Genomic DNA, 19,856 nt, shown 5'->3' with positions numbered 1-19,856 from the left:
CATTTTAATGCTAATTTATCTTTGGTTTTGTTACTATTGTCTATCTTGGGGTTAAGCTTTACATTTCTACACTTTAGAGATCCGTAAAAATACATGAGTTCGACTTTCTTAGGCAATGTCTAGTTCTAAATATCTGTGAATGCTTTAATGATAAACACAACTACTATTGAGCATCTCACATTTAACCCAAAATTGAGTCTTCCTTCTGATGATAGCCTTCATGACTTGGTAAATTTATTCTCTAGATTTGGGCAAAAATACTTGCTTTGGCATTGGATAATAGGCCTCATAAAAGAATTGAGACTTAAAAGTAGTAAAAAGTGTTAAATATCTGATTGTATGGTTTTAAATTTTGCATTACAAGGCTAATTTCCATTTTTTCTGCATTGTTAAGGTTAATGCTCTGGATAATCTTGGTCAGACTTCTCTACACAGAGCTGCTTATTGTGGTCATCTACAAACCTGCCGCCTACTCCTGAGCTATGGGTGTGATCCTAACATTATATCCCTTCAGGGCTTTACTGCTTTACAGATGGGAAATGAAAATGTACAGCAACTCCTCCAAGGTATTATATGCTTCCATGAAATTAATTTTTTTAATTAACCTTTAAAAATTTTTCACATATCAGGTGTTATAGGTAGGAGTTGGTAATAAGAAAAATTGAGAATTTTTGGTTATTTCTTCTTAGGTTATTATACTTTTAATCAGCTGAATATCCTCAGTCCCCAAATGTCATTAAGTGATAATTATGATTTTTGTTCCAGTAGCATTTTCTGCCCAGTTTCTTAAGTTAAATAGATGGCTTTCAAGTTTTTATCGGGAAAGTTTTAAGAGTAAGATAAAATGATGGCTATTTATTTTTAAAGAAAGGAATTTTTAGATCCTACATATTCAAGGCAGGTAGAATTTGTATAAGGTAGCCAACTATTTGGCTTATTGAAACATTTAACAACTGAATACACTCATATTCATTACATCTTAAAAGATTTAGATCAAGTATCTACACACTTGGCATAGATGAAACATTTCAGCCCAGATATCTGGTCCCATAACTTTTAAAGTATTTTTGTCTACATCTCTACTTTTATTAGAATTTAATGCAGTAGCTTTGACATCTGAAAGCTCAGATGAGAAAAATGTAATAGATTAAGCTTTTCTGTCTTTAAAACAGTAAATACTTGATGATCTTTATGCCTTTATTCTGGGAACCACGTTTTAAGAAACACTGCTTGAACAGATGAAAGCAGATTGGTACAACCTCCTGGAATCTGCCAAAACTGTGAATTTACAAGACTGTTTTCAAGATCCCCATTACTTCCCCCATACATCACACATTCATTTTGTTGTCAGTTTTTGGGGTAATAACACTGGTCCTATTCAGTTGGCTAGTGATAGAATGTAAAGTCTTGTCAGTTTTATACTAAGTACCATTACATACAGCTTTTTACTTGCCTTTGCAACTAGTTTCTTACAATAAATTACTGAAGTGGAATTTCCAGGTCAAAGGGTAGCATATAATTGTCAAATTATCTTCTATTAATAGAAAGCTGGTATTTAGCATTTTACAGCCGGAATATATGAAAGCACCTGTTTTCTGTCAGCACTAGATATTACAATTCTTAATATTTTCCTTTAGTGAATATGCATGTGTGAATTACAGAAGTAATAGATTTTAATGCTAACTGTAAAAGTCTCATCAGTGTAGCTCTCCATTTCCTCTCTGCCTACTAGCAGATGGAAAAAAATGATATTTTAATTTGCATTTCTGATTATGAGTAAGTTTGAACATAATTTTAATGTGTTTATTGCCCATTTCTCTTTTTTTCTTTTTTCTTTTTTTTTTTTTTCCAGACGAGGTCTCGCACTGTCGCCCAGGCTGGAGTGCAATGGTGCAATCTCAGCTCACTGCAACCTCTGCCTCCTGTGTTCACATGGTTCTCCTGCCTCAGCCTCCCAAGTAGCTGGGATTACAGGTGCACACACCGCACCCAGCTAATTTTTTGCATTTTTAGTAGAGACGGAGTTTCACTGTGTTGGCCAGACTGGTCTCGAACTCCTGACCTTGTGATCCCCCTGCCTCGGCCTCCCAAAGTGCTAGGATTACAGGCATGAGCCACCATGCCTGGCCTTTCTTTTTTTTTTTTTTTTTTAATTTTTCTTTTATTTATTTATTTTTGAGATGGAGTCTCACTCTGTCACCCAGGCTGGAGTGCAGTGCTGCGATCTTGGCTCACTGCAACATCTGCCTCCCAGGTTCAAGTGATTCTCATGCCTCACCCTCCTGAGTAGCTGAGATTACAGGCGTGCACCTAACTTTTGTATTTTTAGTAGTTACAGGGTTTTACCATGTTGCCCAGTCTGGTCTCCAACTCCTGACCTCAAGTAATCTAAGAACACCATATATATATATATATAAAATTTTTTTTTTTTGAGACGGAGTTTCACTCTTGTTGCCCAGACTAGGGTGCAATGGCGTTATCTTGGCTCATGTAGCCTCAAATATATTCACTTTAAAGATGCATGTTACAGTTTGGTTTTTTCCTATTTTATTCTTGTTTAATGCTGTTATTACCTGACATATTTTTCCAAATACCAATTTTCTTTTTTTGATGCTGCTTTTGATGTACTGCTCCAAGAAGCTTTTTTATTCCATGTTATGAAAATATTCCCGTTTTCTTCTAGTACTTTTAAGGTTTTTCATACTTACGTCTTTAATCCATCTGGAGTTTATTTTGTTCTAAGGTGCAAAGTAGATGTTTTCCTTTTCTGACAGTTTAAATGAGCTATAAACATAGAATTTCAGACCTGGAAATGATGTTACATTTCTACTAGTCTACCTTATGTCTTCAGAACTAAAAAAATCTGAGGCCCAGGAAGTTCCAGTGACTTGCTCCAGTTCAGATAGCTAATTAATGACAGAACCACACAATTAGATTTCTGTTTGCTCTCTTAATTTAATACTTTTGCACCATTCCAATGGCTTGCTTATAGAGCAGGCCATCTTTAGTCATCTCCTTTATGTTCCTTTATATTGCTTACATCACATTTTGTAATCATTATATACATTTACATATTTTGCTTATATGTGTTGTATTTCAAAGAGTTTTAAGAGAATCTTATTTTTCCCTCCCTAACCCTCACCCCCTTACTACCATGGAGATTTCGTACATAATCTACCAAATTGTAAAAGAACTTTGCTTTCTGATGAGATGCCTTCCGTAAAGCTTGGTTCCATCTTCCAAATAGAGGTTAGTCACTCTTTCTCTCTCTCTCTTTTTTAGAGGGTATCTCATTAGGTAATTCAGAGGCAGACAGACAATTGCTGGAAGCTGCAAAGGCTGGAGATGTCGAAACTGTAAAAGTAAGATACAATGTTATGTTTCTGTTAACTTTGGGTTTTTATTTTGACATTGTTATTTAATCTGTACTGTTATAATGAAGAGCCTGGTTTCTTTGTATGTGCCTTGCCTTAAAAGGTCAATAATACAATCTTAATTGTTCTCTACAAATGAGTAGCCTTAAGTAATGAAAGAAAAAGACTTCATTTTCCCATGCATCCCAGTGAATATTACATTCACAAATATAAATAAATTCAGGTAATACCAAATGGGTTTTGCTTGAAGAACCTATTCATTTGTCCCTTTAACAGAATAAAGTTTATCAAATTATTTTATATTACTATTTACATATGACACATAAGAAAGGGGAAAAAGCAGTGTATCACTTCTGTCTATAGATTTCTTCTGATTTCTTCATTTCTTTGCCCCCTCTACCTCTAGGGATCCAGGGCTTAGTATAGTAATAAATACAATGTTGCCACTTCTCTTTCCCAGGGCTTGCAACTTCATCTCTTACCTGTTTCTCCGACAAGAGTCTTCCCCAGAGTAACCCTTCTTACTGTTTTGACTCTTACTGTAGAAATATGTATGTAAAATTGGGTGCAGTGGCTCACGCCTGTCTGTAATCCCAGCACTTTGTGAGGCTGAGGGGGGTGGATCACCTGAGGTTAGGAGTTTGAGACCAGCCTGGCCAACATGGCAAAAACCCGTCTCTACTAAAGACATAAAAATTAGCCGGGCATAGTGGCATGCACCTGTAATCCCAGGTACTTGGGAGGCTGAGACAGTATAGACATCTCAGATAACTTCAGATTTGTTTTTTAAATTCATTTCTCACAGAAAAATGCAACTATCATGCAGTTTTATTATTTGACATGTTTTTATTTTGATCCTCATTATTCTCATTCCCTTAAGTAGGAGGCTAATAGGATATTGAAAGGAGGATTTTGTTTCTATTACTACTGACTTGTGGAAATACAAATCACTTGAGTTAAAAGGTTGTGAACTGATTTTTTCTTTTCAGGAGACATAAAAATTAAGTTGAAAGCAATTAGCTGATTTTTTTTTTTTTTTTTTTTTGGTGTTTGTGGGCAGGGAGAGATACAGAATTGTAAATGCTCATTCTCTTACATATATTAAAGAACATAAAACTATATTTAGTAAACATGTTAAAGACTAAACTTTGTTTTTGTAAAGATAGAGGGAGTCCAGAGGAGGGAATAGATAAAGAGGAGATGAAGTTGGAGGGCAGGAAATGGACTTAGAGAACACAATAATGCCATTGGATTCAGGAAAACCTGTGCTAGGCATCAGGCTTTCTTCCCTCCCCTCTGCTTTTAAAATCACTTGATGGACATTTATCTCCATCAGCCATTCTTCTTATCTACCTCCAGACAGATGGCTCTGTACGAATCACTGGGACAAGAACATCTGCGTATTACCTAATGAACACTTAACTATTGTGCTCAGTTGTGTTTGTTTACTGATAATCCACCAGGCTGGATACTTTATTCGACACATGCTATTAGAAAACCTGTCTCAGAGTGGGCAAAATGAAACTGACAGGTAAAGAGTAGAATGGCCTGTGATAACTACCAAACCAAGCAGCACCTGGTACACATGTTAAAAATAGTCATTTCTAGGGACCTGACTTGAGACCCACTGAAATACCATCTCTTGAATGGGGCCCTGAATCTGTATATCTAGCCAGCTCTTATTTGGGAAGCACAGAAGAGCTTTTTACCAGGACAATGATTAAACCCCTTGAGGTAAACCCACTGATAGCAGGCTCCTTTATTTTATTGAGCTTAGGTTATCCCCACTTTGGGAGTAGGATAGTAAAAAGGGGGAAAGAGTTTTTACTAACATGGATATATTCTTTTTGTTTGTTTGTTTGTTTGAGATGGAGTTTTCACTCTTGTTGCCCAGGCTGGAGTGCAATTGGCATGATCTCGGCTCACAGCAACCTCCACCTCCCGGGTTCAAGCGATTCTCTTGCCTCAGCCTCCCGAGTAGCTGGCATTACAGGCACCCGCCACCACGCCCAGATAATTTCTTGTATTTTTAGTAAAGACGGTTTCACCATGTTGGCCAGGCTGGTCTCGAACTCCTGACCTCAGGTGATCCACCCGCCTGGCCTCCCAAAGTGCTGGGATTACAAGCATGAGCCACCGTGCCCGGCCTAAGATGGATATATTCTTTTGACTCTTTAAGCACTCTGATTTATTATCTATGTTGCTTTTCTTCCCCAGACTTTCATACTTTTCATAACTACACTTCCTCGTCTGAACCAAAGAACACAGAAAATTAACTGTTTTCTTAATTCTCCTCAGGACTGTATAAACCATCAGCATTTTTTTTTCTTTTTTCTTTTTTGGAGATGGAGTCTGGGTTGGTCACCCACGCTGGAGTGCAGTGGCACGATCTCAGCTCACTGCAACCTCCGCCTCCCAGGTTCAAGCGATTCTCCTGCTTCACCCTCCCAAGTAGTAGAGACAGGGTTTTTCCATGTTGGCCAGACTGGTTTCGAACTCCTGACCTCGAGCGATCTGCCCACCTCAGCCTCCCAAAGTGCTGTGATTACAGGCGTGAGCCACCACATTCAGCCTAACCATCAGCATTCTATTAGTTATTTCATTCCATATAGAGTGGTATGGTTACTGAACCACCAGCATCAGCATCACCCAAGAACTTGTTAGAAGTGGAGATTTTTAGGCTCCGCACCAGTTACACTGAAAATTTGAGGGTTGGACCCAATGCACATTAAAGTTTGAGAACCACTGCTCTAAAGGAGTACTTTTCAAACTTTAAATGTGTTTACATATTACCTAGGGATCTTGTTAAAGGGCAAATTCTGACTCAGTAGATAGAGATCTGAGATTCTGAATTCTTAATAATCTCCTTGGTAATGCTGGTACTACCGTAATCTCATGTACCTCTATGTATATTTGCCACAAAATGCAAGTTACACTTGCTGATAATTGGCACTTAGTTTACATATATATATATATATATATACACACAGTAGTGGTAATGATAAAATTTACCCTTGAGCTTTAGAAAAAGTAGAATATAAAGGCATACATGAAGCCAGGCATGGTGGCTCACACTTGTAATCCTAGCATTTGGAAGGCCAAGGTGGGAGGATGCCTTGAGGCCAGGAGTTCGAGACCAGCCTGGCCAACATGGTGAAACCCCGTCTCACTAAAAATATAAAAATTAGCCAGGTGTGCTGGCATGTGCCTGTAGTCCCTGCTACTCGGGAGGCTGAGGCAGGAGAATTGCTTGAACCCAGGAAACAGAGGTTGCAGTGAACTGAGATTGCGCCACTGCACCCCAGCCTGGGCAAGAGAGTGAGACTCTGTCTCAAAAAAATAATAAGACACACAAAAAAGACATAGATGAGAGGACCGGAGGGATTCCCAGTAAATGACAAGATGAAATAAGAATACTAAATAGATTCTGAGAATACTGATTTAATGAGACAAGAAAATAAGTCAGACACTGAAAATTCCTACTAAATGACTTGAAACAAGAAATAAGAATATGTAGATGTAGTATCATGTATGTTGTGTTTTGTCCTTCAGAAACTGTGTACTGTTCAGAGTGTCAACTGCAGAGACATTGAAGGGCGTCAGTCTACACCACTTCATTTTGCAGCTGGGTATAACAGAGTGTCCGTGGTGGAATATCTGCTACAGCATGGAGCTGATGTGCATGCTAAAGATAAAGGGTAAATGCCAACGATTGTTATGGACTCTCTTCCTTACTTTTACTTGACCTTTTTAGGAAAACCTGGAAGTATGATATGTTTTATTTTTCAAGGAAGCCTGTTTCCTAACACTGGCCTAAATATTAAATAGAGCTTCTTAATTTCAATTAAGATTTTATATGGTTAGCATTCATATAAAGACTTTACTGGCAAAATGCCTGGGAATTTTATAATGGCCAAGGAGATTACAACATTAGTGTGATACTGACTTTTAATGTAGTAAATTTTTCAGTTTTCATGGAGGGTTTTTGAATTCTTCCAGTTTGTCTTGAAGTTATTTTTTATTAAAAATATACAATTCTAGATGTTGCATATACGGATGAATGTTATAGTCTATGCATTTAAAACATTTTTTAAATGTTCTCCCCTGACTCACCAAAAAAGAACTTACTTCTGCCTTAAATAGATTTAGGTTCTACAAAGTATAATCAGTATAATTCCTTATGTAGTTCAAGAATTATCTTTCATCAGTTATATGTAATTATTTAAATTAAAACATGTTCTTCTGTGACATTATTGTTCATTTATTACTTTTCAGAGGCCTTGTACCTTTGCATAATGCATGTTCTTATGGACATTATGAAGTTGCAGAACTTCTTGTTAAACATGGAGCAGTAGTTAATGTAGCTGATTTATGGAAATTTACACCTTTACATGAAGCAGCAGCAAAAGGAAAATATGAAATTTGCAAACTTCTGCTCCAGGTATATTTAAATACTTAACTGTAAACAGTATGAATTACATAGAATATGTTTATGGTTTTCTAAATAATTCTAGTACAAACTTAAACTAGTAAGCGATGGGAAGCAATGTTACCTAATTCTGTACCTAGATTTTAGAATAAATATCATAAACATTATTTTATATTTTAATCCACAAGTATGTTTACTAGCACCTAGAGTTATTTTTGTCTAGAGCCAACTATCATGTGATAGTTCTCTTATTATTTTTAGTTTTTCTCTGTAGTACTTTAACCTAAAAATATTTGATGAATTATTTACTTACAAGCCAGATTTATTTAGCGTTGATAAAATGGATGATACTGGTTCAGTACAGATACCAGTAGATATTTTACAGTAACAAGAATACAGAGATTTGTACTTTATTTAAATGTTCATGAAAAGTAAAAATAGTATAACATGAAAGTTAATTTTTTATGAAATATGACTTTATTTTGAATGTAGTTTAAAATTTTGACTACATTAATACATTAGAAAAATCCAGTAATATTTAACTGCCTCTGTATTCTTTTTTGTATTAATTCTGTGTGTAAAGTAAACATTAGTAACAGTGATGTTAACCTTTAAGGTAGAGTCTCAATATAAATTTAGTTTTTCTTTGGTATAGTTACATTGACTATTTTCTCATTGACCAACGGCACATTTAAGCCATTTCCCCCTTTTTTTCTGTTTTTCACATGCCTAGCATGGTGCAGACCCTACAAAAAAAAACAGGGATGGAAATACTCCTTTGGATCTTGTTAAAGATGGAGATACAGATATTCAAGATCTGCTTAGAGGAGATGCAGCTTTGCTAGATGCTGCTAAGAAGGGTTGTTTAGCCAGAGTGAAGAAGTTGTCTTCTCCTGATAATGTAAATTGCCGTGATACCCAAGGCAGACACTCAACACCTTTACATTTAGCAGGTAAGTGAATGAAGTTTCACAGATTTAGGCTGGTAATATCTGAGATTCATTTTACCCAGGTAAAATATTTTATGTAACTAAACTTTAAAAATTCAAATCAGGCCAAGCACGGTGGCTCACCCTTGTAATCCCAACACTTTATGAGGCCAAGGCAGGAGGATTGCTTGAGCCCAGGAGTTTGAGAGCAGCCTGGGCAACATGGCAAAACCGCACCTCTATAAAAAATTACAAAAATTAGCCAGGAGTGGTGGTGTGCACCTGTAGTCCCAGCTATTCAGGAGGCTGAGGTGGGAAGATTGAGCCCAGGAGGTCACGGATGCAATGAGCCTTGGTTGTGCCACTGTACTCCAGCCTGGGCAACCAAGTGAGACCCTGTCTCAAAAAATAAAAAATAAAATAAAAATTCAAATCAAGTATCTTCTAATGCCACCATTATACTCTTTAGTATATTTGTACAGGACAACTGTACTTGAAGCTATTAGCTGAGTTCGAGTTCACTTTATTACTAGTATGTTACATTCAGTAAGAACAATTGAAGTAGGCTCTGCCAGTCCCCATGTACTTTGGGAATCATTATTCCAGGTCATCATTTTATTGGTATCACCTTTGGTAAACAAGTTTTGAAAAATATGCCTACTTGAGCCAGCCTTCTTTATAGGAAGCTAAAGCTTTCTATTCTTCCTGATGATAGCTGCTAAGCACAAGCAGGAAAAAAAAAAAAAAATCTCAGAAGTTACATAAGCCTCTCACCAAAGTTATTTGTTGTTTTGGTTTGTGAGAGTTCTCATAACAAAATACCAAAGACCGGGTGGCTTAAACAACAGAAATTTGTTTTCTCACAGTTCTGGAGGCTAGGAGTCCAAGTTCAAGGTGTTGGCAGAGTTGGTTTCTTCTGAAACCACCTCTTGGCTTGCAGCTGTCTACCTTCTCAGTGTGTCCTCCCATGGAACATGGTGTCTCTTTCTATATATGTCCTAGTCTCTACTTTTAAGGAAACCAGTCAGATTAGATTAGAGCCCACCCTAATGCGCTCATTTTAACTTTTTTAGCTCTTTAAAGGCTCTGTCTCTAAATAGAGTTATATTCTAAGGTACTGGGGTTAGGGCTTCAACATAAGAATTTTGCAGGGTACAATTCATTTCGTAACATTTGTTTTAAGTTTTCACTCATAAAACTGGCACAGTGTACCTTTGTTTTCAGTGCAAATATACAATATATTGTGGTTTCAGTACAGCTTTCTCAGCTGCATTACAGATGTTAGGAAATCATTAAAATCACTGAGCTATAGCTAATACCTCAGTGGAGTGCCATCACAGGCACAGTAGACTCATACAAGTTTGTCTAAATATACATGATTTAAACATGGCATAAAGAGCAAAAAATAATGCAAAATTTCTGCCATTTCGTGTAATGTGGGAGATGGAAACCTATTATGTTCATTTCAGTCTTGTATTATAACTTGGTGTTATACATGATTTTTACCTTTAAATTCTCACTTCATGTAAGTTGAGACCTCACTATCCAAAGAAACCAATACTCTATGTGTCTTTCAAGTATTTTGGAAGCCACAAATGCTAACATGGTGAGAAAAAGCTTTACTTCCACTGGCTATCAGGAGTTTCTAGTCTGTGCAAGACAAAATATGACTTGACCTCTGATTGGAAGTTGTGCTGTGCATATTTATGTTAGCTTTTAAAACTTTATTATAGCTTATCTAGAACACTTAACATTACTGTGTCCAAGTTGTCTTTGTAAGTCACAAATAATTTGTATGCACAAAATATTTCTGTCCACTTCTGCAGTGTTAAATACCATACCTTGAGACCTAGAAAGACTTTCAGATTAATGTAGTATTTTATGGCAGTTTTATAATTGTATTCTTCTCTACGTGATCTTTTTAAATTCTTTTGCTTTAAATCCTTTAGCAAAAGGATAAAAACTATAATAGAAATAAGTTTTATTTCATGGCTTTAACAGCACCTAAGTTCCTCTACTAGACTTGCAGAGATGTGTACCTCTGAGTTCTCTCTAGCTAAAAAGCATGCTCTTGTGGCCTTCTGGGGAAGAGGACTCTGAGACCCACTCTGGTTTGACTTGTATGTGATTGCAGACCTTTGACTTGCAGCCTCTGAGACCCATGTACCTGAGTTCAAGAAGTGGTATGTAACACCCATGAAGGCAGAGACTTTGGTAGGAAGGTTTTCATAGGAAAGATACAAGCAAATCAGTCAATATAATTTTGGGAATCTACAAAGCTAATCGATAACACAAAAAGCTTCCAACTTGAGGCAAGGCGGAAATGTTTTCCAGAAGGTAAATTGTTAATAGAGTCCAATGAGCTATTTCAGATTTATACAAAATCTTTTTTATGTTTTCAGTAATGTCTATGCCTTATAAATACATATATATGTGTATGTATACATATAGTGACTTTTTTATATTAACAAGTGGAAGTATTATGACATAGGACTAAAAAAGAAAAAACAAGTAAAGTAATTGTACTTCTTTTCTAAATTAGCTGGTTATAATAATTTAGAAGTTGCAGAGTATTTGTTACAACACGGAGCTGATGTGAATGCCCAAGACAAAGGAGGACTTATTCCTTTACATAATGCAGCATCTTACGGGGTAAGTTCTTCCGTGTTACCTTTAAAAATTTGTGGAATTTTAAAGTGAAAGTCAGTATTGCAGCTCAAATGGAATGTAGTTTGATGTTCTCATTTTGCAGAGAAGTGGGAGAGCTAAAGAAGTTAAATAACTTCCAAATTTCGGTTCTGAATCTGTTCTAAGCTTGCTGTGTGATATGCGGCGTATTGTTGTTTGTTTTGTTATCTGCCTTAACACCTGTCTCTTATTTTCAGTGAGATGATGGTGATTGTGTTTATTTGTTGGTACCCAGAAAATCCACTGGGGCACCAACAGGATAGATGGAATCTGTACAGATTCAGATGCATTGTTGCTGACTTATCATAGTCCTGAATGTTAAATTCAAAATTGACCATCTTCAATGGTATAGTTTGAATAATTGAGGAAGATTGCTGCTTTATAAATTGACATTTAGTAGTTATAACATTTGAATAAATTAGAAATTATTGAAGTCATATTAGTCTAGTTTCCTGCTAAATAGAATTCTTAACTCTTTTCTAGATAGTTTCTCAAGTTATTGAAATGTCCACTGTAATTTTTAATCAGCTACCCATAAGTTGTGATGTTGGGGAGAAAGAGTTTTTCTTTTCATTTCCAGAGTAAGTTTGAAAATGTGGAAGTAGGTACATAACTAGTTTCTTCTTAAGAAAGTAAAGTGTGACAAAATAATATTTCAGACTGTAATGGGTATTTTCTTTTACAGCATGTGGATGTAGCAGCTCTACTAATAAAGTATAATGCATGTGTCAATGCCACGGACAAATGGGCTTTCACACCTTTGCACGAAGCAGCCCAAAAGGGACGAACACAGCTTTGTGCTTTGTTGCTAGCCCATGGAGCCGACCCGACTCTTAAAAACCAGGAAGGACAAACACCTTTAGATTTAGTTTCAGTAAGTGATGGGCTTTTTGAAAAATCTCAGTGTTTTTCTGACTTTTTAAAATTCACTTGATGTTATCATAAAATGTCTTTATAGTCAATATGAATGGCAAAATTTGGGTTTTAGCCCGATTTTAATGTAAGAGTTCTTTAGTATTAAAATAGAATTATAAAGTAATATAATTATTCTTCTGTAGAATAGAATTATCAATCAGTTATTATATACTGAGTATTTTGGAAATAGGAAAAAGAAGTACATGATATAACTGCTTATGTTAGTTAGGAAACCAAACAGACCCAGGCCCTCAGAAAATGCCGTTACTTACAGTGCATACAGCGCAAGATGGTACAGACCATGGTTCTTACACACGACCCCAACTGGGAACATTGCCCCCAAGGTGCAGCTACAAAGCCTGCTGCCAGTAGAGATTCCTTTTCCTCCCACACTGCCTCATCCCAGAGTTCTTGTTGCTCACCCTACCTTAACTGTTCATGAAACAAGCCTATTATCCACTTTCCTGTGGAGGTCCTGTTTTCCTTCCCCTCCAGAGCATGGGGCAGGTTTAGGAGCTTCCACTGAACCTTCCACCTCTGCTTTGGGCACTGAAGCAGATGCCTCTCTTGCCTCTACCACTGAGGACATTGACTAGAGCAGTGGAAAGAAAGGAGGAAGGAATTCTTTTTGAGATGAGAAGGAAGGGGAATCTTTTCTGCAGACTGCTTTCTACTGAGAGAGATTCCATTGTTCCACATTACAATAAGAAACTGAGGTAGTTCAGCTGCATTGGGGCTTAAGTAGATTTTTCTCAGCCAGCTAACAACCCAGCCATGTTTACACATTATCTCTTCAGGGAAATACCTTTCTAGTTCCAAGTTACCTTAAAAGTGAACATTTGGAATTCATTCCACCCATATGTTAGTCGACCAGATACAATTAAGTTACAATGAAGCAAAATGCTGTAGAGTCAGACAGACCAGGCCTAGAATTCCAGCTGCACCATTTAAGTTGTACAATCTTATGAACTGCCTAACCTCTAAACCTTAGTTACCTCATCTATAGATAGAGGTAAAATATATCTGGTTAGTATGAGAATTAAATGGGGTAATTTACTTAAAGTCTTTGGCATGGTATCAGGTACATAAAAAGCACTCAATAAATGGTACTATTATTATAAACAAATGTCATTTACAAACTGTGAGTGCAATGGGAATGCATAGACTGGGGGAAGAGAAAGGTGATGACTGGAATAGGCAGAACAAATGACTATGAAACAAGTACTGATTTACTCCTTGCTGGATATTAGTTGAACGTTATGAAAGAATAGTACATATTACTAATTAAACAAATTAATGTTCCAATAAATGTGAGGACTTTTTTCCATTCTAGCAGATTTTTTTTATTTTTACTTATTATTATTTTTTTGAGACGGAAATCTCACTCTGTCACCCAGACTATAGTGCAGTGGCTCAATCTGGGCTCACTGCAACCTCTGCCTCTCAGGTTCAAATGATTCTCCTGCCTCAGCCTCCCCAGTTGCTGGGATTACAGGCATGCGCCACCACACCCGGCTAATAATTTTTGTGTTTTTAGTAGAAATGGGGTTTCACCATGTTGGCCAGGCTGGCCTCAAACTCCTGACCTCAAGTGATCCACCCACCTCGGCCTCCCAAAGTGCTGGGATTACAGGCATAAGCCACTGCACCTGGCCCCATTCTAGCAGATTTGATTAAAATGATTAACTTTTCTACCCGCCTCCTCTCCAAAAAACTTTCAATTTTAGGGAACAAATACATTGCTGAATATTTTCCAGGAAATACAGACAATTCTGTTTGCTAAAGTTCTGTGTAGGTTGAATTACTTCTTTCAGAGTAACTACAATAGGACTGAAATCTCTTACCTTTTAAAATTGATATTTCTGTAATTCGTTGTGCTTCTCAGTCACAATATCAGAATTAGGGTTTTGTTCATGCTTTGCCATATTTAAATTGTATTTTGATAATATGTGTTTTGGAAGAGATATTCTCAGTTATGTCTTATATTTTAATAACAGTTTAGCTGGATACAGGTTGAATATCCCTTATCGGAAATGCTTAGAACCAGATGTGTTTTCGGCTTTTGGATTTTTTTTCAGATTTTGAAATATTATACTCAAGCATTATACTTACTGTTGAGCATCCCCAATCCCAAAATCTGAAATCCAAAATGCTCCAATAAACATTTCCTTTGAGCTTCACGTCAACATTTTAAAATTTTCAGATTTGGGATGTTTGACCTGTATTAACCTGTTTGCTTCACTTTTTAGAATGAATAATGTTCCATTGTGATAATCCTGGCACAAATTGCTGGGATTTCTCATATTTTTAAATGTATTTTATTAGGTATAATAGCATTTTAAAACTTGCTTATGGCAGATGTTGTCTCTGACACGTACCCTAGGCGGATGATGTCAGCGCTCTTCTGACAGCAGCCATGCCCCCTTCTGCTCTGCCCTCTTGTTACAAGCCTCAAGTGCTCAATGGTGTGAGAAGCCCAGGAGCCACTGCAGATGCTCTCTCTTCAGGTCCATCTAGCCCATCAAGCCTTTCTGCAGCCAGCAGTCTTGACAACTTATCTGGGAGTTTTTCAGAACTGTCTTCAGTAGTTAGTTCAAGTGGAACAGAGGGTGCTTCCAGTTTGGAGAAAAAGGAGGGTGAGACGTTCTGCAAAAATAACTTTCTAACTGGTATTGTGGCACCATATTTGCCATTTGGGATGCTAAAGAGTCATTTTTAACCTTAAATACAATGTATTAGTATCAAATTAGTTAACATAGCCTTAAAAAGGTTTAACCTTGTATTGCTTTCTTCCTTCCAAGTTGACAGTCGAAGAGTCTTGTGCTACTAACCTACTATTTATTTATTTATTTTTGAAATGGAGTTTTGCTTTTGTCACCCAGACTGGAGTGCAGTGGCGTGATCTCGGCTCACTGCAACCTCTGCCTCAAGGGTTCAAGCAGTGCTCCTGCCTCAGCCTCCCGAGTAGCTGAAATTGCAGGCACCCACCACCACGCCCAGCTAATTTTTGTAGTTTTAGTAGAGAGGGGATTTCACCATTTTGGCCAGACTGGTCTTGAACTCCTGACCTCAGGTGATCCACCCGCCTCGGCCTCCCAAAGTGCTGGGATTATAGGCATAAGCCACCGCCCCCAGCCCTTAATCTACTCTTTAGATGTAAACCTTTTCTGTTAAAATTCATCTCACCTTATGCAACAATGTAGAGCTTGTTTTCATAAACTTTTTTGTGAAGTAGCTTACATCCTGAAAGATAGGAAAACTGGTTTTAAAAATATAGATGCAATTAAAAACAAAGTTTAAAATAAAAATGAGAGTACTGAGACTGCCCCATTGATTAACTTTTTTCTAATGTTGAAATTTTATAGCTTTCTCTTGTTCAGTATTATATCCTAAGTGGCTATTAATATTATTTTCTTCATATGTAGTAACATTACAAGACTTTATTGTTATAGTGATGAAATACATTATTCTGATGTGAAATTCCATTTGTTTTGGATTTTTTTATTTCCTAGTTCCAGGAGTAGATTTTAGCATAATTCAATTCGTGAGGAATCTTGGACTTGAGCACCTAATGGATATATTTGAGAGAGAACAGGTGAGTAGATAAATCATATTGTTTGGATTAGTGTTTTATGGAAACTCAAGGAAAATTTGGAACATACTTGAAATGAGCTGAACCATGTAAGCTATTGGGGAAGAATGTTTTTTTAAGAAATGACATCAGTCAGCCTTCTAATTTGGCTCGACCTTGAAACTTCCATTTAGTTTATTAGCACACAATTGACTCGAGTAGTAATGGTAAAGTAGCTTTCTTGAATGGAAAGTTTAGTTTATTCAGTTCTTGAAGTAAGTTATCCTTAAGCACTGTCTATTCAGTTCTCTCTCAAGCCTGACACTTTTCTAGCTGCTATGGAAGGTATATGAATATGCCAGCCATATCTGGGCTTTTCTAAGCAGTCTCAGTTTAAAGTACTCTGTCAGAATACATTTACTGATTTTTGTTGTTGTTCAGAAAATAATGTTACTGTAGAGTTGCACTCTAAGGGACTTTCAGTGTAGTTATGGAAGTAGAATAAGAACATATGACTGGGTGCAGTGGCTCATGCCTGTAATCCCAGCACTTAGGAGTTCAAGACCAGCCTGGCCAAGATGGTGAAACCCCTGTCTCTACTAAAAATACAAAAAATTAGCCGGGCATGGTGGCAGGCACCTATAATCCCACCTACGCGGGAGGCCGAGGCAAAGAATTGCTTGAATCCAGGAGGCAGAGGTTGTAGTGAGCCAAGATCACACCACTGCACTCCAGCCTCGGTGACAGAGCGAGACTCTGTCTCAAAAAAAAAAAAAAAAAAAAGAAAGAACATATGAAAATTCAAGTTGTAGCATAGATTTTAGAAATTTGTAGAAGGGAGCCGGGCACAGTGGCTCATGCCTGTAATCCCAGCACTTCGGGAAGCTGAGGCGGGTGGATCACCTGAGGTCAGGAGTTCAAGACCAGCCTGGCCAATATAGTGAAACCCTGTCCCTACTAAAAATACAAAAAATTAGCTGGGCGTGGTGGCAGGCACCTGTAATCCCAGCTACTGGGGAGGCTGAGGCAGGAGAATCGCTTGAACCTGGGAGGCAGAGGTTGCAGTGAGCTGAGATTGCACTTTTGCACTCCAGCCTTGGCAACAAGAGTGAAACTCCGTCTCAAAAATAAAAAAACAGAAATTTGAAGAAGGAAAAGATTACTGTGAGCTAGGCTTATCAGGGAATGCTTCATGGAACGTGTGTAAGTAAAACAGGATTTTAAAGAATGGCTTCAATTTCATGAAGCCATAGTGTATTACTGTATTAAAGGTAAAAGGGTTACTTTGAACAGTGATGCAGAAGTACCACTTGGCATAGTCCAGACTCAGCAGGAACCATTGAAAGACATTATATAAATAGGGTTGGATGTAGAGTGATGGTAGAAAAGTATTATGGAAGAGATAAAATAGAATACCTAAATGTGGTTAATTTGAAAGCGCGTTTTTGTTTTGCATTTTAGTTCTGCTCAGGTTCTTACGCTAAATGGAAATAATATTTTTAGAAATGTTTAAAATAATCTGGAGTAAATGTATGGATCTTATATATTATGAAAACACCAATATATGACTGTCCACCAAATAAGTAAGCATTCTAAGTAGTTTCCTCCTCTTTTGTAAGATCACTTTGGATGTATTAGTTGAGATGGGGCACAAGGAGCTGAAGGAGATTGGAATCAATGCTTATGGACATAGGCACAAACTAATTAAAGGAGTTGAGAGACTTATCTCCGGACAACAAGGTATTTTATTTTAATAATTGCTGTTGTCAGTTTAACAGTTTGCATAAAGGCAACCCTCAGTGTACTAAGTTATAATTTAAAAATATGTATGAGAGAATCTGTTTAATAGGAAGAATTCTAATTTAGGATTCAGGAAACTGGGATTATGTCTTAGCTGTGCCACTAACTTAAACTTACTGAGCTGCTGCTGTTAACGATGTGAACCTAAGTAAAATTTCTGGACCGTTCAGAAATTTGGGACTTGTTTTAGCTCCTGAAAATAAGTTAGTTTGAGATTATTTTCTGAAGTTATTCTAGCTCTAAAAATGTATTATTTTAAAGGTCTGAAACTTAGGTATCTCATTTCTTGTGGTAATATAATAGATAATAACTAAGTGTTCAGGCTAACCCTTAAAGTACTGTAGTAGATCTCTTACGTAGATAAAATTTTAAGCGCTTGGGATGAAAATACTGGAAAGCAATAATGTTGCAACTGAGGAAATTGAACAAAACAAAGTTGAATAATATTTTTATTTCTCCTTAATGTTGGTGCTTAAGGAAAATGCAAATTGCATTTATTCAGCAGATGTTAACACCTTATACCAGGTCTGGGTATAAAAAGGTGAATTGTGGCCGAACGTGGTGGCTCATGCCTGTAATTCCAACACTTTGGGACGCTGAGGCAGGTGGATCACGAGGTCAGGAGATCGAGACCATCCTGGCTAACATGGTGAAACCTAATCTCTACTAAAAATACAAAATTAGCTGGGCGTGGTGGCGGGCGCCTGTAGTCCCAGCTATTCAGGAGGCTGAGGCAGGAGAATGGCGTGAACCCGGGAGGCGGAGCTTGCAGTGAGCTGAGATCACACCACTGCACTCCAGCCTGGGCGACAGAGCGAGACTCCGTCTCAAAAAAATAATAAAAAAATAAAAAGGTGAATTGTTTTAGGTGTCAAAACCACATTTAACTTTATTGTTCAACTGAGGAAGTGATTTATCTTGGGGTCAAAAATATCCAATAATTGAATGTCCTGGCTGTACACCTGGAGTTAAAGAGAAACCTCCATCAGTAAAAATGAAGATATTTTCAGGAATGAATGTATGCTAGCCAGGATGGGGTCCACCTCTGAAGAAATAAGAGCACCTCTAAAAATGTAGATGATTCAAGCTAAGGAATACTTTAAACTGGTATTTTAGAATAAGCTCAATTAAAGGTAGATGTGTTTTACTGCCTGATAGGGGCTAGGATAAGATATTTTAAAGTGCAATATGGTCTTGGCTGTTTCTAGTATAGAGGACAAATTTTTATAAGATAAAGAGGAGGGAAAGTCCATGATTTCCTGAAATATTAGTATACAATATAATTAGCACTAAAAATGAGGAACTAGAACCCTCAGTTGTAGACCATCGTTGTAACTCTACTGGAATAATACTGATCTGGTATGATAACAATTATGTTAGAGTACCAGGATAACAAGAGTCTTTTAGGGAAGAGGCAGGGTAGAAAAGGAAAGCAGGCAGTATTTGTATATTAAACATATCATAGCTATTAGGGCTGCACTGAAAAGCTGAAAGGCTCAATGACAGAAATGGATACATTGCCTCCAAATGGCAGAGGTACTTCCATGCCACCTCTGGTCCTGTAGTCACTCTGATACATCCAGCTCCACTTGGATAGGAACATTCATTCCTATATGAAGAAGAAACGTCATGAGACAAAATGCTGTGTCTGATCTAGTATATCAGGGTCACTTTCCTACATAAAGTTACCATCTTCTTTATGTTCATTCAAAGCCAAGATTCTTTTTTTTTCCCCAACCTGATGTTAGTCAACCAACAGGAATTCTATACTTAACACCTGATTTGCAAAGTGAAACTGGTAGCTGCCTGTGATGATCTTCTAACAATCTATCATGCTGACTTAACAGCCTTACCTATCATTCAGTGCATCAAGTCAGTAGATGACTAGTACCATACTGATCTTTCAGTATTGATAAACATCATCTTGTATATGTTGCAGATGCCTCAGTCAAGCATTTGTCACAGTCTTTATTCTGTAAAATACTCTCCGTATGCTCTTCATAATCCTTAAAGATTATTGCAGTTCAGCCACTTCTCTTTTTTTTGAGACAGAGTCTTGCTCTGTGGCCCAGGCTGGAGTGCAGTGGCACGATCTCGGCTCACTGCAAGCTCCGCCTCCCAGGTTCACGCCATTCTTCTGCCTCAGCCTC

General features: G+C 37.3%; 1 protein-coding gene across 5 annotated transcripts in view; it reads left to right on the top strand.

Annotated features, from left to right (window-relative positions):
• TNKS2 (tankyrase 2) overlaps positions 1–19,856 on the top strand; it is a 65,786-nt gene that overhangs the window by 32,937 nt on the left and 12,993 nt on the right. For 3 of the 5 annotated variants that reach the window (XM_032136898.2, XM_032136891.2, XM_058436211.1), the window contains 10 exons: positions 395–566; positions 3,161–3,249; positions 6,927–7,072; positions 7,650–7,815; positions 8,537–8,756; positions 11,275–11,384; positions 12,106–12,294; positions 14,719–14,971; positions 15,848–15,930; positions 17,526–17,646. In XM_032136898.2, the coding sequence (XP_031992789.1) occupies positions 395–566; positions 3,161–3,249; positions 6,927–7,072; positions 7,650–7,815; positions 8,537–8,756; positions 11,275–11,384; positions 12,106–12,294; positions 14,719–14,971; positions 15,848–15,930; positions 17,526–17,646 (1,549 nt within the window). Of the gene's footprint in view, positions 1–394; positions 567–3,160; positions 3,250–3,282; positions 3,363–6,926; positions 7,073–7,649; positions 7,816–8,536; positions 8,757–11,274; positions 11,385–12,105; positions 12,295–14,718; positions 14,972–15,847; positions 15,931–17,525; positions 17,647–19,856 lie in introns of all 5 variants that reach the window. The other 2 variants (XM_032136912.2, XM_032136906.2) reach the window with 1 other exon arrangement.

Source organism: Hylobates moloch, unplaced genomic scaffold, assembly GCF_009828535.3.
Source record: "Hylobates moloch isolate HMO894 unplaced genomic scaffold, HMol_V3 SCAFFOLD_3, whole genome shotgun sequence".
Lineage (NCBI taxonomy): Eukaryota > Metazoa > Chordata > Mammalia > Primates > Hylobatidae > Hylobates > Hylobates moloch.
The sequence above is the reverse complement of the archived record's forward strand: the minus strand, read 5'-3'. Positions and strand labels throughout refer to the sequence as shown.